The 24,485-nt window shown below is 40.0% G+C and overlaps 1 protein-coding gene across 6 annotated transcripts in view; it reads left to right on the top strand.

The window, feature by feature from the left end:
* Positions 1-22,297, top strand: part of LOC136438180 (uncharacterized) — a 35,219-nt gene extending 12,922 nt beyond the window's left edge. For all 6 annotated transcript variants that reach the window (XM_066432918.1, XM_066432922.1, XM_066432921.1 and 3 more), the window contains exons 5-16: positions 7-87; positions 1,095-1,141; positions 2,610-2,646; positions 3,301-3,440; positions 3,651-3,687; positions 3,923-4,056; positions 15,829-15,862; positions 16,509-16,648; positions 18,375-18,408; positions 18,939-19,069; positions 21,531-21,627; positions 22,181-22,297. In XM_066432918.1, coding sequence (XP_066289015.1) covers positions 7-87; positions 1,095-1,141; positions 2,610-2,646; positions 3,301-3,440; positions 3,651-3,687; positions 3,923-4,056; positions 15,829-15,862; positions 16,509-16,648; positions 18,375-18,408; positions 18,939-19,069; positions 21,531-21,627; positions 22,181-22,296 — 1,028 coding nt within the window. In that variant the 3' untranslated portion in view covers position 22,297. The remainder of the gene's footprint in view (positions 1-6; positions 88-1,094; positions 1,142-2,609; positions 2,647-3,300; positions 3,441-3,650; positions 3,688-3,922; positions 4,057-15,828; positions 15,863-16,508; positions 16,649-18,374; positions 18,409-18,938; positions 19,070-21,530; positions 21,628-22,180) is intronic.
* Positions 22,298-24,485: the final 2,188 nt, after the last annotated feature.

Here is a 24,485-nt window from a genome sequence, read left to right as displayed (position 1 = left end):
TTTCAGGTTGGGTAACAACCATAGCTGGTTCAGCCCAGGGGTACCAGGATGGCTTCGGGAAAGATGCTCACTTCCACCATACAGCTGGTAGGTGTGATTTGTGATGGCATCTGTTAGTGTCTTTAAATGCATTTATAATAATAACCTTTATTGTACGTTCATGCCCTATCACAGGCTAAGTACAGGCATTAGGTACTGAATACATGGTAATGTTCACATAATGACACACAGGATTTCTAATACTAATCTAGAAATAGTTCTGAAACTACACTAATTCATAGGTTCGGCTTCTTCTCGTCTCTTTGTGATGTTAAAAATATAAGTTGAGATGGACTTGTTTAATATTGTATGGTACGCATGATAAAAATGAATTTCTCAATATTAGACATAAATAGAAAGTGTGTAAACGTTCCCATGATATAATCATCAAACAAAACATTTCTATCGTTGCTACATGTATATAAACTGCAATCTACTATAAAGTGGACTTCATCTTCTACCATATTCAAGTTACAAAATTGACAAATTCTTTGCTCTAGAGGTGTGCGGTTGTGCCTTCCTGATTCGATACGCAGTTTATGACAGCTGATTCGTAGTTTGGTGATGGTGGTTCTCTGTCGTTCGTTTGGGATTTTGAGGTATTTTTCTTCATTGTAAGTGTATTTAGATAGTCTATATGAGCGCAGTTTGTTCTTTTCGTGATTACTTTTGTTGTCATTATGAATTTCGCGTAGGAATGTCTGGAAGTAAATGTCCTTTAAATGCTGTTGAATAGAGGAAATGATTCAGGAAGCACTTTTGAGGCAATTGAATGGGGAGACTGCCAAACAAAAGCATTAACCGCATTCCTCTAAAGCTATTCGCACACCATGGCCAGATGCCCAACATTTACTACCTGATCTATCTTAGATTCTAATTGACATAGGAGTGCGTCTGCCTGAAGACTCTCAGTCGGCACATTTAGGTGGATTCTGATGAAATATTTGATGGCGTTTAGGGAGGCCTCCAAGTGTAAGATATAACTGAGTATGTTACATAGAGCGGATGGTTGATCTTGTGTCAAATTCATTACACTTTTTCCCTGTTCTTCTCAGGTATGGTTGTTGATGAGGACAAGGCCATGTTGTATGTCTGTGACAGTGTAAGTACCTCTTCAACACTTGTGTGTTTGGAAATTGTATATTTATTGCATATTTGTTTGTATTGCATACCCGATAAACTAACTCATGGCCCAACTCACCAAGTTTGTGCTGAAGAGCACAAGCTGTGGCCAGACAGATTTATTTAATCCACTCACACCAGGAAGGACCCCTGCTCTTTTCTCAAACACGGGATCATCTGAGAGCTACTAAACCAAATATTTAGCAGTTACTCATTTACATCAAAATGAAGTCAAGAGGATTTTAATGCCTTTCCCATTTGGGCACAGCATCAGGAGTTGTATGTCTGGGATTCAAACTGAGTACCTCCAGTACCCTAACCACAAAGCCACCATGCCACCTGGGTTGGATATCACTTGTTATTGTTGCATCCTGAAGTGCTAAGCTTAAATTTTGACTTTATCTATGGTTTATTAATAAATATTTACAGTAAAACAAACAAACAGCCTCGCAGGTAACCATTGGTTACCTGAATTGCGCTGGAGGTTACAGTGATATACATTGCATAGAGAGAGGTTACAGTCAGTTGTTCTAAAATCACAATTGCCATATGATTGTATGATTCATTTTATCTATTCGTCTACAAATTGAATCGTTATCTTCAAAAGCATCATCATGATTGCACATGTCATTCAATACCGACAGTAATATTATTAGTAGTAGTAAGATATCGATACATAAAGCATGAATCCTACATTAATTTGTTAAAAGCCACATTAACACATTAATCTCATGGCGCATAGAACTTAAAAAACGACAAGAGGTCTGATGTCTACAGTTGTTGACAGTTCATTTATAAGGTTGATCATATATGAGATGGGGCTTCTTTTGTATCTGTCCGTTCGGGTTTTGAGAGTGTCAAGCAGTTGTGATGAACGTGTTGTTCTACCACTGATCTCACTGCGGTATGGAGGTAGCCAGTCTCTAAAAGTCTCTCAATGTAGCAGGCATTTAGCAAAGTTAAAGCACAGCTGGCGGCGTCGGCTATCTAAAGTAGGTACATTGAGAACTTTGCATGCCTCATTGTAGGATGAATATGCGGGTCCAAGTATTGTCCGGCAAGCCCTTTTCTGTATGGTTTCGATCCTGTTGTTTCCTAACCCGGATGCCAAGCAAGGACGGCGTACTCGCAAGCTGGTCTAACCATGGTCTTATAACAAGTGAGCAGATCTTCTTGAGAAAAGTCGAGGCGGTGTAGCTGACGGAGCAGGAAAAGTTTTCTATTACTTGACTTCAAGACGTGGTCAACTTGTGTATACCAGCCAAGGTCTGCATGCCTGCACAAATAATCCATTTTAACGACTTTAACTTCATTCAGTGGTTCGCCGTCAATGTAGAAAGTTGGTGCCGTAGGGGCGACTTTCGTGAAGTACACAATGTAATGTATTGCTTTGCACTTACATGTACATTTGTTTCTTATAATGCATCTCATTTTATTTTTTGTTTCAGGCAAACAATGTGATCAGACAAGTCAGCATCAAAACAGGTAGGACAGTTGCAGGGCAACTTATGAAGATTTAACTTATTAAATCAAACTTGTTTGCTAGGAGGGTAGGGGTTGGGAAAATGGTCATGTTCAACAATGGGCCTCCTACAGGGCTGTCTCCAGGACCCGTCCCTCCGTCCTAGGACGGAAATTTGCTTGTTGGGACGAAAATTTTGTTTACCTTGTCCGTCCCAAAATCTGAACTTTATGACATGAAATTGATAAAAATGTATCTTCGTAAGCTTAAAATGATGAATTTAACAAGGAAAATTCAATGGCTCCCAAACAATGAGTGGGACGGAAAAATATTAAAAGCTGGAGACAGCCCTGGCCTCCTATCTGCTTTTTAAGGTACTGCAGTGAAACGTAGAAACTTCTGGACACGCCATGGTTGTGATTTTTGAGTGGTAGGTTACTAAGCTCTTAGGCCCCCTAGCGAATGCTCTTACTAATGTTTGTATTTTTGCAAATTAAAGCATTGTAAGTTACTTCAACACTCTTTCTTTCTTTCTTTCTTTTAATTTTTAACCAGCAATACAGCATCGCCTGGCAGCGTTTTTCTACGTATCCTGGGGGGTTCAACCCCTTACGTAATAGTACATAGCAGCAATAAAAAATCAAATAATAACCAATAATACAGGAATTAACTTGCAGGTGAGGTCAAGACTTTTGCTGGTAACCCAGATTCCGAGGAAGAAGACTATAAGGATGGAAAAGGTCTGGATGCCAGGTTTTACCACCCACAAGGTTTATACCTGGATGTCAAACAAAATAGGATGTTTGTGGCAGATACTGTAAGTAGATGTTTTCATTTTTTACCAAATTTTATTAATCATTACATTGTTAGGCACGTTCCATGAAAGGTACCTGCCAGTTGGTTGACGTTTTCCCTTTTTCTACAGCCATCCTGTGGCTGTTTCCTTTTCTGCCTGTGAAATATGTAAATTAAATGTTACAGTCACGTAGTTCTGGCAACACTGACAAGTATCTTATGACGTTTTTAGGACAACCACGTGATCAGGGAGATGAGGATGCCTGACGGTGAGACTTGTGCTCTTAATTGCTTAACTTTGAAAAGTACAATGTACTTCATCCATGAAGAAGAAGTAGGTCTTCCATATGGTTGCAGTTTTTTCTGTTTATCAATGAAACACAAGAGGCGAGTAGTACAGTCTCATGGCTCCCGAGATTCAGATCCCTGAACTCCAGTGTTAAATGAATACAATTATTTTTTACTTGAAAGTTCAGAATTCATTGTTTCTGATTTCCCTTCCAGCTGAGGTAAAAACTATTGCTGGTTCCCCGAAGGAGAAAGGACTGGTGAATGGTCGGGGCGGGGCAGCCAGGTTCTACCACCCGACACAGATGGCATACGACCCGTACACAGACACACTCTACGTCTCTGATCACGTGAGTTCATCACGCATCAGCTTTTTAGAGAATGCCTACAGTATTCGCTAAAAAGCCAGTCCCAGTTCATCACAAGTCACTTGAAGTGTGATATCTTTGTTCACAACCATGTTTTTTTAATTCAAGTTGACATTTCAACAACCCGTTATCTGTCACCTTCCTCAGGGCAACACTGCAGCTAGGTGTCTCTGCTAACATGTGGTCCCAAACATAAAGTATATAACGTTGGTTAACATAAAATCACAATTTTTCCGATAATGGTTGATTGAAATCAATCTGGCAGAACAATAAACCATTCTTTTTTCTGGTATTCTGTCAGTATCATGTACAGTCAAACCTGCCTAGGCGACCACCTTTTCAACGCGACCACCTGGCCATGGCGACCGCTTTTTCTCGGTCCCGAAAATTTTCCCCATAGGCACAAGCATTAAGCTGCCTGCCCAAGGCGACCACCCGTCCAACGCGACCGCCACGACTTGGGACCGCACAGAGCACAGTCCTTGCCCATGGCGGCCGCCTAATTTTCAAGCGTGTGGTGATATCGGATCATTTTGCTGTCGGATTTCACGGAAATGTTTTCAAGACTTTGAAGGACAAAAATAAGGACAAAAATATATGGAATAGCAATGTTATAGCATCGATTCCTCCATGAAGTGTTTTAATAAAACGTTCCCCCTATAAACATTGTAAAGACAAATGTTTGTGATGTTGTTGTGCCTATCGTAATCTTATAGTTTACCGCAAACTCAGTTCGGTTTAAACTCAATTTTCAGAACGAATACGTAGTGCATGGCGTCAAACAGTCAGATTTCACAGAAATTACTATCTATTTCTTGTATTTTCAACAAAAATGTGTCTGTTTCTTACTAAACTCCGCCGAAAAATGACTTCGCGGCGGGCAAAACATCGGTCCCGACGCCATCTTGGATTTGGGGCGGCCCGGATTTGGCGTACCGCTGACCTTTCTAAAACACGATGCTTTTGTGTATGAACATTTACGAATACTCTAGTTATTTATGAAAATTGATATTCTTATTTACTTTTTATTTCCATGAATCTCACAAACCTTTATTGGACGTTGTGCGTTCTGCTGCACTGACTAATACCTTTCGATGCGGTCGCACAGAGCTTGGCGGCGCGACGAAATCACACCGTTCCGTTTTCATCTTAAGTTGTCAGATCGAAAACTTTTTGCCCCTTTTATCCAGCGGTCGGCGCCCCCAAAAAGGCTGCGGCCAGCAGGTGTTTTCTAGGGATTTGTCTTAGGCCTTAAAACGTCGATGATGTGCGTGTGTGTGTGTATTATTCAATGTAACGTGTGAATGCGGGAGGGCGCTGCGAGGCATCGATTTGTAGCCATTGTTTTGTAGTCAAAATTATTACGAAAATTTGTTCACGATGTAGCACGGGCTTTAGGCTACGGTATTTATGTTGGGTAACCGCCGCGGTACATGTTTTCACTCAAATGCTCCCGAAGACAATTTCGCCCGTCGCTCACTCCGGAAATGCCCCCCCCCTCATTAGCGGGGATGGTTTCTCCCGTAGTCCTTTGCTAATTACCTCTAACTTTCAAAGAAACACAGGCGGTAGGCAAAGGTATTGTCGTTGAATAGCTGCTGAAGTTCCGATCGTGACGAAGTACTCGGCGCGGGGATCACCCGTGCCAAGCTTCCGAGCGAAACCCGAAGCGGTGCCGAAGGCACGAGCGGGGGGTTCGGAGAGCCGAACAGGGTTTGGTGTTCGGCGGAGCCGAACAGTGTTCGGCGGTTTTCGGCAATGTTCAGCGAAGCCGAACTCTGTCTGGGCGAGCCCCGTAGGGGCGAGAAGCAAAGGACGACGGGAGAAACCATCCCCGCTAATGAGGGGGGGGGGGGGCATTTCCGGAGTGAGCGACGGGAGAAATTGTCTTCGGGAGCATTTGAGCGAAAACATGTACCGCGGCGGTTACCCAACATAAATACCGTAGCCTAAAGCCCGTGGCCAAACCGCTCGGAATCGTTTGCAAATGACTTAGAACAGCTTATTAGGCCGTTCTACGTCGTTTCCAATGCAAATCCGACTTTTCGGCGACAAAAAATGTCAAAGTGATAATTTCGCTCCAAACCTCTGTTTAAAGGCCTATTTCGACGTTTTGAAGCCTAATACGGCCTTTGCGGGCAAAATTTCATCTTTGCGGGTAAAATTTCATCTTGGCTTTTTTTCTCGCCAAACCGCTCGGAATCGTTTGCAAATGACTTAGAACAGCTTATTAGGCCGTTCTACGTCGTTTCCAATGCAAATCCGACTTTTCGGCGACAAAAAATTTCAAAGTGATAATTTCGCTCCAAACCTCTGTTTTAAGGCCTATTTCGACGTTTTGAAGCCTAATACGGCCTTTGCGGGTAAAATTTCATCTTGGCTTTTTTTCTCGCCAAACCGCTCGGAATCGTTTGCAAATGACTTACGGGGCTCGCCCAGACAGAGTTCGGCTTCGTCGAACATTGCCGAAAACCGCCGAACACTGTTCGGCTCCGCCGAACACCGAACCCTGTTCGGCTCTCCGAACCCCCCGCTCGTGCCTTCGGCACCGCTTCGGGTTTCGCTCGGAAGCTTGGCACGGGTGATCCCCGCGCCGAGTACTTCGTCACGATCGGAACTTCAGCAGCTATTCAACGACAATACCTTTGCCTACCGCCTGTGGATGTAGCGGTATACAATTATTACAACGATAACGGAAAATGTAATTTTTGTAGGATCTTTCTGTCAATGAGAATTGAACCTGGCGGGGGTCGCGCTGTCTAAATTCACATAATGTTCCATCCATTTACGTTCTGTATTTGAAAACCTCGACCTGGAAACATGTGAGTGGAATCCTCTTCATGGCGACCACCTGTCCATCGCGACCGTTTTTGCTCGGTCCGCCGGGTGGTCGCCTTGGGCAGGTTTGACTGTATTACCTTTGCACTAATGCTACTTATGTTAGATTTTCTCTCTAGTCATGCTGACACCATAATATTTCAACTTGAAACTACCGTCCGCCGCACGCAGAATGACAGTGCTCTTGGACAGGTGCAAACATAATTCCGGGAGAGATGATTCGTCATCAATATATGCCACTAATTAGCTTTAAAAAATTTATACAGCAGCTGTTGTGCCCATCTTGACTTGAAGAGAGTGCCAAGGTCATATAAACGTGACCAAAGAAAAATAAATACACGACAAAACGGTTGTACCACACACATCAGGCCTTCTGTAACATCTCGTTTGTTGAGTCAGTAGAACGTCACTCAAAGTCAACATCCACCGTCATGGCAACGTGTACATTATTCATGGCAAGTTAGCTGGATGCCGTAGCAATGGTAATACTACTATGTCCATGTGTTCCTTGTTGTGTTAGGAGCAAACTTTGAGGACAATATCGTCCTCAGTCCACTATCACATGCAACATTTTAAAAAAAAGTGTTCCTCACAAACCTTTGTCGTCTGCTTGACAACAGGATTCTGGGTAATAATATGGCGGCGGGAAAATACACGTGCCGTAGGTTGTAGCAACAAAGAGGAGTTTTGATGATTGATCACACTTAGAATCCAGTTGCAGGTTAGCAAAAGAGATTGTAATAAGTTGTATTGTAAACAATTTTGTTTAGCAGGAAGCGGATGTGACATTTGTCTTATAAACCAGCGAACAGCCGTGTAGTGTGATTCTCCCACGAAGCCCCTAGACTCTGTCAATAAGGGACGGAGAGTTTTTGACGTTGCCAACTTCTATTGCATGGTTATCGAAGCTTTTCAGCCAGTGTTCTGAATACGTTAGTCTATCCGGTTTGCATTGCTGGCGTTATAACTGATTTTGCATCTATCACATATCCCTAAAATACACCGTTTCTAAAAATGGCAAATTTAATTACCCCGCGAATTTATGTTAACCAACGTTACATGCATTAGGTACATGTAGTTCATGCAGTGTTTACAATGCTGTACCAAACAATATAAGGTAGTAAGTTCATGCAATGTTCACAATTCGGTCCCAAATGTATTAGAAGCTAAGTGTATTGTAGGATGAAATGTTGACAAGAAAATAAACATAAGAAACCCACATCTGTTTGCAGTGACACCTAGCTGCAGTGTGAAATACCAGTCAGTATTGCCCTGAGGAAGGTGACTGACAGTCTCTGAGATGTTTACGATTTACTTGGTTGTGTACAAAGAACTTGTTATCTGTCCAAGATGGCGGCGGGGATCTGTCCAAGATGGCGGCGGCGAGATGACGTGTGTCAGGTAGCTCCGGAGCCTTTTCTTCTTGTCCGCATTTTTGAACTGCGCAGGCCATCTGAATCGGTGTAAAACTGCACATTGTTCCCGTTCAAACTCCGTCCGTCCATGAGAAAACGCAACAGACGCTCCACAGGCTCAAGTGCGGGGGAAGTCAGCCCGAGTCAGCAAAACCCCCCTCCCAAGACGCTGAAAATGGTGGCCATTTCGCCTGACGACAATACTGAGGTGAGCCTAAATTCCCTCTCTCCAGAGCTACAGACACTGGCTCAACTGATTATGACTCAAGTAAGGAAACAACAAGACACTGTAGTACAGGAATTTAATAATGTTGGAGGCAAGCTGTCGTCTCAGATACAAACATTAGACACTAAAGTTGACAGCCTCACCGCCGACATGACAACGCTGAGGGACCGGGTGCGGGAGCTGGAAACCACCGTGGAGTTCCAGGACGGCGAGATGAAGCGGCTCAACGACGCCCTGCTGACTGAACGACAAGAGAGGATCAGCGCGGGCATCCTTGCGGAGAGATACTCGATGAAGGCGGACACCATCATTCGCGGAATCTCGTACAAGAAGGACGAGGATTGTAGGCAAGTACTCAAGGACTTTCTAGCCAACGAGCTCGGTCTCGATTTTATGCCTATAGTCGCGGTCCATCGACTTGCAAGATCTACACCCTCCCGACCTGATCCTCCTTTATTAGTCCGTTTTGTGAACTATCACGATAAGGATTGCGTGTTACGGGGGAAAAACAAGTTCGTAGTGTTTGAGCCGCTTACCCCCCCCCCCCCTCTCCAGGCCGCGCGCAGTAAACTAATTCCAGAGAGGAATGCCGAAGCGGACAAAGCCAAGGACAGCAAGGTCAGTGTATCGATCTGGGTACCCCCCAAATGCACTTACGCGGCACTGATGGTCAATGGGAAGGAGAAAAAACGCGTGGACGCGATAGACATTTTCCTTTCAAAGTAGTATGTATAGACTCAGACCTATGTCGCCTAAACTTTTGAAACGAGCCCCACTGGGAAGCAGACACTTTACTGTAGAAGCAACCGTAGTCCTGCCCTAAGTGCAATATCAATTTGTAACCTTTGTATGTAAGTGAATATGTATTCGGATTTTAACTGTGAATTTTATTTGTAATTTGTCCGTCCCTGCACATCTGGTCACCACATCGTGATGACCATCGTGACCTGGGCTTTGTGTCCTACTTTCTTTTCAAATAAAGAATGATTTTACATACGTATGAACGACATGTGCTGTATCTCATGATGTAGTGTTGCTTATACTGCCAAGGTACCTTTGTCACAGTGAATTTGTACCACCTGTTTCTAGTTGTAGATTTTTTAAATCTCTTTACGTGGCAGCTTGCAGTACGAATTTGCATTAAAATGCTATGAATTTGCATTAAAGTGTGGCTGGTTTCTCAACTATGTATGAAGAATTTTTTGACAGCTGATAATTAAAAGTACATTAAGGCTCATAATATGCGAAAAGAAATCACTCCTGTTTATTTTTTGTTGTTCCTTTTTTGTTATCATTATGATTTGGGGTGATATGAGTTATTTGCTTGCCTGACTATATTGTTGTTATCAATCAACTTGTCTGTTACTAGTACTTTTTCCTCCATGTTGATGACAACAATATTTGTTTACTTTGCCTTTGGTTTTCTAAATAGATTTTGATTTACTTATTGCGGAAAAATGAAACAGTAATTGTTATTCATGGAGCTGGAATGCTGCCAGACCACAAGAATCGTCAGGGCATGAGAAACTATATGTTTCCTCATTTCACTGTTTCTTGTGAACTATCCAACCTTGTGTTTCTGTGTTTGAATTTATGTTTCATATTGTGTTTGCATTTGATCAACCATTGTTTTATTTTAGTTGCTACTCTGTCACATGATATTTCTCTGTACATTCTACTATGTTCACCCCTATATTCTATTAGATTTACTTTGCTGATATTTTGTTCAGTTGACCCCTATTACCATGTACTGAGCTATAGCATACTGTTGATTTTATTTTATCCATCCTTTGCCTTTCTACGGTCGCCCCTTAGCTTCGACAGTATTCAATCAATGTATCTTTTTTACTTCTCAAATGGCTTTTCCAAAACTTAGTATTTGTAGCTATGGCTGTAATCATGTCTAGGCGACCGCAGAAAGCATAGTCAAATATTTACCTGGTTGAGAGATTATCTTACGATCTTTGTTGCTTACAAGAAACACATTCGACACCAAAAGACGAACAGAAATGGTTGCACGACTGGGACAGTTCAATAAAATAAATCAATCATGGTTTAAGTAATAGTCGAGGTACATTTATACTATTCAAGAAACACCTTTCTTACACTGTTCACAGTACTCTGAGTGATGACATTGGCCGATGGATGACATTGGACATCACCTTAAATTCTTTTCGTTTTTGTTTAACAAATATTTATGCTTCCAATACAGATGACCCCTCGGTCTTTGTTGACCTAGAATCTTATATACAGAATACACTTACAGGATTACATACCATTATAGTAGGAGATTTTAACACTGTTCTGAATCCTAAGGTTGATAGATCTGGACACCAAACGATAGATAATCACCCCAAATGTTGCAAAGCGATTAATGAACTATGTGCGAACCTAGACTTAATTGATATATACAGGAGTAGAAACCCAACAGCAATACGTTACACCTGGAGGCGGCGTCTCCAAGCTAGTCGTATTGACTACTTTTTGGTTAATCCTTTTCGTTAAATTCTCAAATCGACAATGTTGTTATTGAAGACAGCTTAAGATCAGACCATTCTTTGATTGGTCTGTCTGTGATAACTTCTGTCATGCCAAGAGGCCCTGGCTTTTGGAAATTCAACCAAGAACTTTTAAATGACCAAATATTTGTTAGGGAGACCTCAAATTTTGTTTCAGAATTCTTTATGTTTAATAATGGTTCAGCTAACCCTCACATGGTCTGGGAGTCCTTCAAGTGTGCTGTCCGCGGCCACATAATAAACTTTTCTTCCTGGAAACGGAAGCAAAGTAGAAATTCTGAACTATCAATTATAAGAGAGATCAACAGCTTGCAGGAATTACTTGACGCATCCCCAGATAGCGATACCTTTTATGAGCTACAGAGGAAAAAATATGAACTAGAATTAATTTACCAAGCAAAAGCTAATAATCTGATTGCAAGCAGAAGAGCCAAATTTATGGAACAGGGAGAAAAATGTACAAAATTTTTAATGAATTTAGTTAGCAGGGGTCATGCCAGGAAAAATATGACAAAACTTGTGACTTCAGATGGATTGATCCTCACGGATCATCAAAACATTCTGCAGGAGCAAGTTAAATTCTATGCTAATCTTTATACATTCCAAGATCCACCCATGCCTTTAGACAGTGAGGTATTCTTATCCTTTTTTTCCCAAACAGGCCCCTGTGTTAACATTTGACCAACGTAACAGTTGTGAAGGTTTAATAACTGAAAATGAATTAAAAATAGCTATTGAATCATTCTCCAGTGGAAAGTCCCCAGGTCTTGACGGACTCCCTACTGAATTTTATAGGACCTTTTTTAATATCATAAAACAACCAATGTTAGACTCATTTAATTATTCCTCTCAGGTGGGGCATCTGTCCGAATTCCAAAAGATTGGGGTCATTTCTCAAATTCTTAAACAGGATGCCACTGGTCAGGATAAAAATCCCACTTGTATGAAAAATTGGAGACCCATAACATTGTTAAATTGTGACACCAGAATACTATCAAAATGTATCACATTACGCATGAAATACGTAATTTCAAGCCTTATATCATATGATCAAACTGGACTTCTACAAGGACGAAATATTAGCGATAGCATACGAAAGATCTTAGAAATCATAGAATATTATGAACTTAACGAAAAGCCAGGCTTAATCTTTATCGCCGACTTTTAGAAAGCTTTTGACACAATAAGACAAGACTTCATTCTCAAAGTGTTAAGATATTTTGGATTTGGAGACTCCTTCCTTCACTGGATAAAGATTTTGTATAAGAATGTTGTTAGTAAAGTAATAAATTATGGGTATATCTCTGAATCATTTCCAATCACCCGTGGAGTCCGTCAAGGCTGCCCACTTTCTCCCTACCTTTTTATTTTAGGGGTTGAAATATTGGCTATCAAAATTAGAGGTAACAATGAAATGAAAGGTCTAAATATTCATGGAATCGAAACAAAAATCTTGCAATACGCGGACGATTCCAATTTTCCGCTCGCTCCAACCCTTGGCTCTCTGTAGGCCCTTACTAATGATATAGATATCTTTGCTTTATTGTCTGGTCTAGTACCGAACTTTGACAAGTGCTCTATACTTCGCATTGGCTCCCTAAAGGGCACACACTTTCATTTACCCTCTTCTCTGCCCATACAATGGACGGATGGACCCACAGAAATTTTAGGGATCCATATTCCCATTAATTTAACAGATATTGTGTCAATCAACTTTGACCGAAAGTATTTAAAAATAGATAAAATTTTAAAACCCTGGAAAGGGAAAGCACTATCTCTTATAGGAAAAATCACTCTAGTAAATACACTTATAGTCTACCAATTCATCTTTCTACTGAGTTCGCTCCCTTCCCCATCATTGCCTTTCTTCGACAAGTATGAGAAAAAGATCTTCAAGTTCTTATGGGGGGACGGACCTGAGCGAATTAAGCGGAAAACAATATATAATGTCTATAATCAAGGTGGTTTAAAATTGCAAAACTTGCGAGCTACCGATCAAAAACTGAAAGCTTCTTGGGTGCCAAAATTACATAGTAATGGAAATTGGTTTTGCTCAAAATATCTATTCTTTTCTAGCCCTATTTTTAGAACCAATGTATTTCCTTTTGCACAGCTTAAAACTACTGACTTCGAAATTTTGGTTAAGAAAATAGCCCCGGTCAGTTCGTTTTTACGCCAGGTTATAATTATACAAAGCTGGTTGAAGTACCAACTACGCCCGCCAGAAAATAGCACACAAGTCAAACAGCAGCTCCTTTGCCTGAACTCACATATTTGTATAAGTAGGCAACCCTTCTTCTCCTCAGCTTTCTTTAACAAAAATGTACTTTTTGTAAATGACTTAATTGATGCTGAGAATAATTTTCTATCTTTTCACAACTTCGTACTCAAATTTGGAGAGGTCTGTACAGCATATCAATACCATCAACTTATATCAGCAATTCCCGCTCAATGGAAACATATTATAAAACTAGACTCAACAGAACTTCGTGTTTGCATTCCTGCCTGTAGAGACATAACCTGGCTACATGGTAAAAATATTAATAAATACTTATATGCTTTCTACATGAATGAAGCCAGATTATGGGAAACTTCAGACAGGATACAGTACACATGGGAAGATTATTTCAACTGTCCAATACTATGGCAAAAGGTGTATAGCCTACATTTCAAAATTTCAATCGACTCAAGTTCTCGCATGTTCCAACATAAGCTATAATTCAAAAACTTGACCGTTAACAAAACTTTGTACACTTGGGGATTGGTAGAGTTGCCTTTATGTGGTTATTGTAAGGAATACGAAGAAACAGTTTTCCATCTCTTTTTTTATTGTAGAGTTGTTACAAAATTCTGGATACAAGTGGAAGACTGGTTCTTCAACAATGCTGGGCAACATCTAAATCTGAACCTTTTTAAAGTTATCTTTGGTGACTTGAACTGTCGATGTCCAGTATCTTCCAACTTAATTATCCTCCTAGGCAAACAATTTATTTTCAAAAACCGTCAATATTCTCTTAATCTACAAGCCTTCATCTCATATGTAGCATACTTTCATAGATTAGAATACATTATAGCAAAAAGGATGGATAAAATAGACAAACATATCCGTAAATGGGGGGAAATCGCATTAATGTTAAAAACATAGTGGATAACACAAGACAGCTTCAGTTTGATACTCTTTCCTTATGCTCAAATGTGTAACCGTTATACGTTATTCTCTTTGTTTTCTGGATTTTATTTATCGGTTTTGTTGTGTTTCCACATGTCCTTCCAGTATTATTTTGTCTGTATGTTTTTCTTATGTTTGTGAAAATTAATAAAAAGAATGATTTTAAAAAAAAGAAAAAAAGAACTTGTTATCTAGTGACTTACTAACCTGATAGAACTATTAGTGTTTGAATTCTGTTGAATCGGATATTCACATTCAGTTCAGATTTTAACCCGTTTATCAAAACATTGGCAAACAGTAACGTTGGTTAACATAGATTCGCGGGGTAATTAAATTCGCCATTTTTAGAAACGGTGTATTTTAGGGATATGTGATAGATGCAAAATCAGTTATAACGCCAGCAATGCAAACCGGATAGACTAACGTATTCAGAACACTGGCTGGAAAGCTTCGATAACCATGCAATAGAAGTTGGCGACGTCAAAAACTCTCCGTCCCTTATTGACAGAGTCTGGGAGGTTCGTGGGAGAATCACACTACACGGTTGTTTGCTGGTTTATAAGACAAATGTCACATCCGCTTCCTGCTAAACACAATTATTTACAATACAACTTATTACAATCCCTTTTGCTAACCTGCAACAGGATTCTAAGTGTGATCAATCATCAAAACTCCTCTTTGTTGCTACAACCTACGGCACGTGTATTTTCCCGCCGCCATATTATTACCCAGAATCCTGTTGTCAAGCAGACGACAAAGGTTTGTGAGGAACACTTTTTTGTCTAAATGTTGCGTGTGACAGTGGACTGAGGACGATATTGTCCTCAAAGTTTGCTCCTAACACAACAAGGAACACATGGACATAGTAGTATTACCATTGCTACGGCATCCAGCTAACTTGCCATGAATAATGTACAAATTACCATGACGGTGGATGTTGACTTTGAGTGACGTTCAACCGACTTAACAAACAGGATGTTACCGAAGGCCTGATGTGTGCGGTACGACCGTTTTGTCGTGTATTTATTTTTCTTTGGTCACGTTTATATGACCTTGGCACTCTCTTCAAGTCAAGATGGGCACAACAGCTGCTGTATAAAAGCTAATTAGCGACATATATCAATGACGAATCTTCTCTCCCGGGATATTGTTCGCACCTGTCCAAGAGCACTGTCATTCTGCGTGCGGCGGACAGTAGTTTCAAGTTGAAATATTATGGTGTCAGCACGACTAGAGAGAAAATCTAACATATATAGCATTAGTGCAATTTAAATTAGGTAATACATGATACTGACAGAATAACAGAAAGAAGGATGGTTTATTGTTCTGCCAGATTGATTTCAATCAATCATTATCGGAAAAATGGCGATTTTATGTTAACCAACGTTACCATCTAAATCATTTTCAGTTGCTGTGACCTGCATTTTAGCCTTAGAACTTTTGTGAGCCTCTAGATTATATTCTCTAAGTCTAGTCTACATTTACTTTTATTGCTTCAGAAAGTCTTTTTTATTTTTAACTAAGAATTGATTCTATGCTTGATGTGCAATGGTAATGTATCAATTTTTCTATTTGTCTTCCTCCCAGTACAACCATGCTATCAGGACAATCAAGTTACAAGGTATTGATGAACTTTTTACTATTGTAACGGTTGCAAAATTAGTTCTTTGTAGAATGCAGAATAATACTAACTATATGTTGCACACTTGTTACTGTAACAGTAATTACCATAATAATTGTATTTTGCAGCCTTCACCCTGAGTAAAGGGTGATGTTACAGACAAGTGTTAAATCATAGATTCCTTGGCAGGTTCCTTACAAACCATGTCAGAGTCTTGCTTTCATGTTACAGATGTACTGGTTTGCAAGAATATAAATCTGGTACTGGAACACTTTGAAACATTGTCTTGGTGGAGGTTCACACACTTGGAGTGCTTATTCTACTTATTATTATATCATATAGCCAGATGATGTTGACCAATCAGAAAGCTCCATTAATGACTCAAGCTCCATTTTCACTTGAGTCATTATTACTCCATATTGACCACCTTTTGCAAGGTTTCCATTGGATCCGTTTTTGTAACATTACCTACCTTTAAAAATCTTTTGAATCTTTTCACCTTCTTTCAATCTTTGCTCACTCACTCGGCAGTTTAATGGGTGGATATTCGAACCAACCATGTCTAATGACACCATATACACCTCAGGGCGGGTCATTAACCCTTTATCATTGTATTTGTAGCTAAACCATGTGTATACCTCCTCAGGTTATGAAGTTGACATCCTGGCAGGGAGCCCAAAAGGGGAGCCAGGATACAAAGATGGGAAGGGGACAGCAGCCAGGTTCAACTATCCTGAAGGGATAGCGTTTGACACCACGCACAGGGTCCTGTATGTGGTAGAGTTTGTAAGTGGACATTTAGATATTACTGTTTATTTATTGTTTTTCATCAATTGTTATTACCTCCATGAACTATAATAAAAGCAACTGAGACCGTTATTATCATGATGTTTTGCATGTTCTTGCACAGAACAAGTCTTTGGTTACTGTATCAGAGTGCCTAAAGTATTAATGCTTGTTAAAAAAACCAACACACTTATTGAGAAAGATATATATATATATATATATATATATATAGGGGTGTCCTGGTGTGCTTGGCCAAATTCAGGACAATACAGGCTCACACCTGTTCTCTTGTTACTCCATTAGGCTATACCAAGTAATTTTTATGGATGACGTCCTTTGGAGACCCTAAATCTAATGCGAGAGCGCGAAAAAAAACAAGAAGGGCCGAAAAAAACAAGAAAGGCAGAAAAAAACAAGATGCCTAGATTTGAAATATAATAGTCGATGACACATGTTAGGACACAAATTGAATGAGAGAACACAGTGTAACAACTAACAATTCTTTTATTCATCATGAAAACAGAAATAATTTGAATAAATCAGGCCTGCAGAAACATAGTATATAAAAATGGCAAAATTAGTTGCTGATTAACTCTTCGCATGCATTACTACATTTCTACCTATGCAACTAGTCCACAAGAACCTAGATGTTAATAAAATAAAAGGAAATGGACAAATGTTATTTTGGATATTGAAACACCCTGGCAAAGCAATGCATGTACAATGTAGCTTTAACACTATTGTCCAATGAGTGACTGTACATGTATTGTACAAAGGTACACATGGACTCACCTGACACTGCTCTTAGTTGTCATCTAATTCTATCTCCTCCTTTCTCCTCTTCATCTTTCTTCTCCCTCTTGTCCTCTCCTCTACTCCTCTGCTCTTGCACACCTATAGAAGTATAACACAATAGGAGTAATAAATGTTCTGAGTCAGAATTATCTTTCTTACAGATTGTGTTCCTAGAACCTTACAACTTAGTCAGCACAGGCAAATCAAACTTTAAACAGTTTGAGAGAGAAAGAATGTCATTAAAGGTGGAAAAAACTAAATGATATATTCAAAGCGTATTCTACATATTAATACATGTGCTTGAGTAGGTAACAAATGTAAGCCTACCTGACACACTGGTTTGATGCTCTGGTATGCGGCAGTTTTCTCTGCTGGTATCTTACGATTTGCGGCACTGTCATAGTTACAGGAAGCGGAATTTCTTGTTTTTTTTCTGGGAACAGACCAAATTCAATGCGCGCGCGGATGTCATCCATAAAGATTACTTGGTGTAGCCTTACCAATGGTAGATGTCGGGTTTGTAATATTATCAAGCCACCTGTCAGCTTGTCAGTAAACTGCAGCATATGTATCCTTGTGGATGTAACAGAGGATGCTTAAACTATAATCATCATACTTGTAGTGAATCACTTATGATGTTGTTGTATTATGGTTGCTAAGAAAGTTATGTTTTGGGTGCAGTTTAAATTTGTGGGTGGATGTGTTTGTTAACAGCATATCTGGAGAAATTGTGGCTGGATCTCTATGATTTTTGTAATGTTCGATTCTGGACCTCGTGCAGCTTATTTGCACCTCGTGGGCAGAGGCATATTCTTTACAATATCATGGTCACTATAAAAATTGCACAAATGCATCCCCAGGAGAAGAGATTTTATCATGCTGCAGTAAGTTGTAAGCGTTACATGATTCTCTCAATACTTTCTATGTGCAGATCAACAACTGTATCAGGATGGTGACCCCAGCAGGTAAGATAGCCAAACTGTGTCTGCATTAAAGGTCATCTGTGTTGGGAAATGACATTGTGAATAACAACATGTATTGAACTTTACAATACCAACACTGTGAAGATTTAGAACTTACTCAAATTTTCGGCTGACGGCTGACAGAATAAACCCTTCTAACTGTAACAGTTACTAACACTTACAGTTCATCAGAATTATCACCTGTATTTGCACATACAGGGCAAAAAGGACGGAAATTGTTTGATGTTAGATATATCCATACTGCAGCAGCTCTGTCAGATGCATGAGTGGCTGACAACAATGTAGTGCACTTCTTCCCTAAGTATGTACATTTTGTACCTTAAATGTTCTCTTTCTGTTTTCCACAAGTTACTAAGTACCATCTAAAAGTGTTGTGGCCTGTCATCTCTGATTGCCTAATGTTTAGAGAATGCACTAATGATACAGTACTAAGATTACTGCAGACTGAAATATGAGAAATGTGTCCTAGATGTTAACATGGTTCCTCACCAGTAATGTCTGTTCCTCCCCAGGGGTTGTGAAGACCCTGGCAGGCGGACCCAAGGCTGGCTACAAAGACGGATCAGGCAAAGGCGCCCGATTCTTCCACCCCACAGGGCTGACCTTGGACCCCACCAACAAGGTCATCTATGTAACAGACCAGGTCAGTTAGCACCATTGATCTGTGGTATAAACTACAATGGATTCCACCACTTCAACATTAACACTGAATTTTAAGAACCCGAGAACCTGAATTGTACCTGAGATCACATCTGGTCCATTTATTTAGTCTACCCAGCAAATTGATTCATAGAAATAATTGGATAACAAAATGCAGCTTAAGTAACAAATCAATCAATCAATCAATCAATCAATCAATCAATCAATCAATCAATCAAGAAGTTTTATTGATAAAAAGGCATTGCAGCCAAAGGCTGAATTGTGTCTTCCGTACTTGGTTTACAAACAAGACATTACACCTTGAAAAGTATATACAGTTATTATTAGTATTAACTCATTGCCGTTAAATTAATTACAAACCAATTTCATCCAAATCATTTCGCGGTGTTCAGGAGTTGTAACAGTGATGGTACCGGACTATGCATGAATCTAACCGTTCGGCAGACTGGTAGGGTTAGTTCGTTAGAGTTCCTGAGTGACCATCCGAGTGTTTGTACCCTGGAAGCGGGTACGGTAACTGGACAGTCCTCTCGGATGCTGCCATGTTGTTTGCAAATCTCACACAGATGTTGGCTCTTGTGCTAGCAAGTTTCTCCAGTGCACATACATTGACTGCTGTGTTGTAGTCTGTGTGAGGCCCTCCCGAGAATGATGCGACATGTCCGTTTCTGTACAAGTTCGATGCCTGTTGTTTGCTGATTGGTTATAAGCTATGATGCCAGACAGGCATGCAGTACTCTATTACTGGTCGGATGGTCGCACAGTTTATTGTATTATTAAAGTCAGACAGTAGGAGGGTCCCCCGAAAGTATGAAATGGAACGAAATGGAACGAAATGAAACAAAATGGAACGAAATGGAACAAAATGAAACGAAATGAAACGAACTAAAACATATGTAGCATCATGAAACGAAATACCAGTAGATAGCGAAATATAAGGAACGTTGTAATATTCACAGTAGACGGGAACAGGAAGCAAATACATAATATAACGTGTTCTATTTCTTGAATCTGTTTGATAATAGTAAATAAAACGTTTTTGCCTCGTTTGTGTGGCCAGTTTCTTCCCTGAAAATGGGAGCGCCGCGTGTAAAGAGATCCACCGCTCTTCCTTTGTGTTTACCAACGATCTGCAAATGAACTGCTGACAATAGCAGGGAAAACAAGCAAACGGAACTGAGTATCGAAGTAAGGACTAGATTATACAGAAGTTGGTGGTAACATAGCATCTCATAATTTACCAAGAGGGCATGAGGCAAGCGTAATTTTATTATTTATACAGCGTGTTTGCGTGTTGCAAATGGAGCCCCGCATGCAAATGAATGCCAATGTTGCCAGCGCATCGGAACTGTGCACGTGGGCGTGCTACGGACAGGTTGAATCAAACGCCGACTTCCAAGTTTTATTTACATACGGTTTTAGTCTATAACTAGTACGTAGCATATGCACATCTCCGCAACAACGATTTTGATACAACCAATTGTTCGGCTGGTTGGCTGTCGGAGAATGGACCCCTCCGTTAATGATATGCAAATGCAGCTCTGCGCTGCGTCACCAATGTGACATTTCACACTCCATTCAATCACGGACGTGGACTGAGAACTACCCCTGGGGACATTTCTGCTTCCTTGTTCACTACAAAACAAAGGGAGGGTGTGAACGAGCAGGACATGTATTTCACGGTTCACACAACACGCAAACACGCTAGCTGTTTACATAATAAGATTATGCTTGCCTCATGCCACCAAGTTCTGTATAATCTGGTCCTAATTATAACTTCGATACTCAGTTCCGTTTGCTTGCTTTCCCTGCTATTTGCAGCAGTTCATTTACAGATCGTTGGGACACAAGGAAGAGCGGCGGATCTCTTTGCACGCAACGCCTCCATTTTCAGGGAAGAATCTAGCCACACAAACGCGACAAAAACGTTGTATTTGATATTATCACATAGATTAGAAATAAAACACGTTATATTAATATGTATTTACCACTCACTTCTGTATTTGAAATGCTTCCTGTTCCGGTCTACTCCTTATAATTCGTTATCTACTGGTATTTTATTTCATGATGTTACATTTGTTATTTTACTTCGTTCCATTTCGTTCCATTTCGTTCCATTTCGTTCCATTTCGTTCCATTTCGCACTTTCGGGGGACCGCAGTAGGAGGCTAAAAGTTTTTAATCTGCGAATCATGGACATGCACTTGCTTTCCTTTTTTTGTCATCTTGCACACTTGTGTTTCCCACTTGAGATATGATTGTAGCCCAAAACTCAAATAAATGTCTATTAACGACCAAACTTTGTTGCAAGATGGCCACAAACACAGTAAATAGTTCACTTGTACAGAATTTTACCAAATAACATTTTGCTATAAACCAGTTTCAATCACATGCATTGATGAAAAAGAAAAACTAAAAACAGGATTTTTTTTGTACATGTACAGTACAACCACTTGGTCAGAAGCGTGACAGCAGTCGGACACAACTACGATGGACCTGCTGAGATGGTGTATATAGAACAGAACAGGCCTGAGAGACAAGGTATATACAACATGAACACATATATTAGGTATATGTACACTGGGTTGGACTGAGCAAGGTATAACACACATGTACACTGGGTTGGACTGAGCAACATTAGGTACACAGTCATGTACAGTCGGTTGGACTGAGCAATATTAGGTACAACACACATGTACACTGGGTTGGACTGAGCAACATACATGTGTATTAGGTAGAACACACATGTACACTGGGTTGGACTGAGCAACATTAGGTAGAAAACACAGTCATGTACACTGGGTTGGACTGAGCAATATTAGGTACAACACACATGTACACTGGGTTGGACTGAGCAATACATGTATTAGGTAGAATGCACAGTCATATACAGTACAGTGGGTTGGACTGGGCAATATTAGGTACAACACACATGTACACTGGGTTGGACTGAGCTATATTAGGTATAATGCACATGAACACTGGGTTGGACTAAGCAACATTATTTGTTATAACAATGATGATCCATTCTCACTCACCATGTGGCTAAACATATTGCTTTGAAAGCTGAAAGCTTTTTTTCATCCACCCACAGTTGTATCATACTGGAACAGCACAGCTGCAGTCATGTTGATGGGGGCAGTGGTGTTTCTCATGTTGGGGACTGCCAGGGTCGCCGCTCGCAAGTTCTGTGTCAAGCGATCATACTAAAGCAACTCAAGTCAGCCTTTAACAGAATACTACAGAACCAAACCTAGCTAACAAGGAGAAAGAATAGATCACTTTCATGGATAGAAAGGGTAAATTGGCAACAATATTTTATCATGAAATTAAGCTCAGAGATTGCTTGGCTGGTTATCCTCATGAAAATCTTCCTTTTCCCTTCTGCTGGTTCTTGCATAATGCTAAAGTTAAAAACTGGTAGGCGACTTTTTGGCCACTCCTCTGTCCTTGGTAGACAGTTCAGACTCATCCTCTCCTGTCAGGTCTTCTGCCTGGATTTAATTAGTTGTTATCCAATAGGAAGCAAAATCACAGTGGCCAATCAGCCCACTATTCATCCTTTTGGCTGCTTAAAGTGTTGGTCAGCTGTCAGCCAATCAGATACACCCACACCTGTTGTTGGAGTGAAAGTTACCAGCCAATCACATTGCTGTTGAAGAAATAAATAGGATGGGTGAAATATACTGCATCCTTTGCCATAAGACAAATTGGTTAAATTTGATACTGATTAGATATTGTATAGCCAGTTATATTCAGTCAGTTACAATATACTGAAGCAGTGTCACTAATGTCAGAGAAAATGTTATTTTGTAAATGATTATAATTGTAAATTGTGAACTGTTTAGTTATTTTGAAAGTGACCGTAAAATCTTCTATGCAAGTACATAGAATTTGAATGGATGAATACATTATAGCTCTATGGCAATGATGTAAATATACAGAGTTTCTAGTTACTAGCAAGTTGCTGATTGTTGGTGCTATGTGGCAAGCAGGGTCGATTGGTTATGTTAGGGTTATGGCTGAGATTAGCATTTATGACATATGATAATAATATTGCTTATACAGTACTCAAAGCTGTTCAGAGTGGTAGGTTTCCCTTCATTGGGCCCTGATTTGCTTTTTTAACATTCATATTATATGATGAATTGTATGAATATGATATTTGAAAATCTTCATCATGTGTTTACTATTAAAGATACATTGACCGCTATTTAACTTGTGTTGGTTTGGAATTTTATAGAATAAGCCTGGAGAGTAATATGCTAATATCAATGTATGAACAACCATAAAGACTTGTCAGTGAATAGCTTTATTAGTTTGGTGAGTTTACTAGATCAATGGGTTTTCACTTGTGAATATTTCAGCAGCCTTTCTATTAGTAAATGTAGAGCATGTCACGGTTTGAGTGGATAGGATATCAAAACAAGTGACATTTTCCTATGTAGAAACCGTGAGAGGGACAAGCAGGAAGAAAAGGTGTAAAACTTGATGTTTGTGTATGTCTCACATGCATATGTGTACTGGATATACATCCTGAGAGAACTGTACACTCAGTTTAGACAGGTAATAAGATGCGAAAGGTAACAGTTGCTGAAGTAACTGGATAAAATTTGGAAACGGACAGACGTTTGAGACAGAATCCGCTGTCTTTTGTCAGTGACTAAACAAGAAGCTGGAACGCTGAATGTGTACATTTTTTTCCAACAGCTCGACGCCCGCGAATCCTTGCAGTTCTATTGAGCATTGCCAGGCAGCGCTTTTGATCCATGAAAATTAAGCCTTTTTTTTGCGTTTCGGCGCCTTCGCGCCGGAACGCAATGTCCTGGCTTTTACCTTCGATGCATGCATAGCGATGCTTCGATGCATGCATGCATGCTGTTTGGTTCAACACTGTGTCGCACACCAGAAGACCTTATATGGCAATACGTTCCCAAATCCTTGTATAGCCGTTGCCTTATATGGCAAGGGAGCACGAAAAGGCAGGCAGGCTAGATTTGCATGACACACAGGAGGGCGACCGCATGTAACTGCTACAACTGTTCGGAAATATCATTGCATTGTGGTTTCGGACTTTGATATCCTGAAAAATGACCATATTACATCTATTCCACAAGATTGCAGAAGAAAAAAAATGATTTCGTCAAGAAAACGACCAAAAATCGACATAAATGATACCATATAGTGAGGTTATAGCACTAGTACAGAGAGATGGGTTACGTACCGCAGCTTAGCCCATCTGGCAACGCGAAGCACTTCGGACCTAGAAGATCCGGGTTCGTGTCCGTGCATGGATTTTTTTTCTTTTTAGATATTGAATATCAAAAATATATATTGATATTATATTAATCTATCAATATCATATTTATGAATATCATTTTTTCATTAATAAATAAAGA

Source organism: Branchiostoma lanceolatum, chromosome 7 (genome assembly GCF_035083965.1).
Source record: "Branchiostoma lanceolatum isolate klBraLanc5 chromosome 7, klBraLanc5.hap2, whole genome shotgun sequence".
NCBI classification, from domain to species: Eukaryota; Metazoa; Chordata; class Leptocardii; order Amphioxiformes; family Branchiostomatidae; genus Branchiostoma; species Branchiostoma lanceolatum.
The sequence above is the reverse complement of the archived record's forward strand: the minus strand, read 5'-3'. Positions and strand labels throughout refer to the sequence as shown.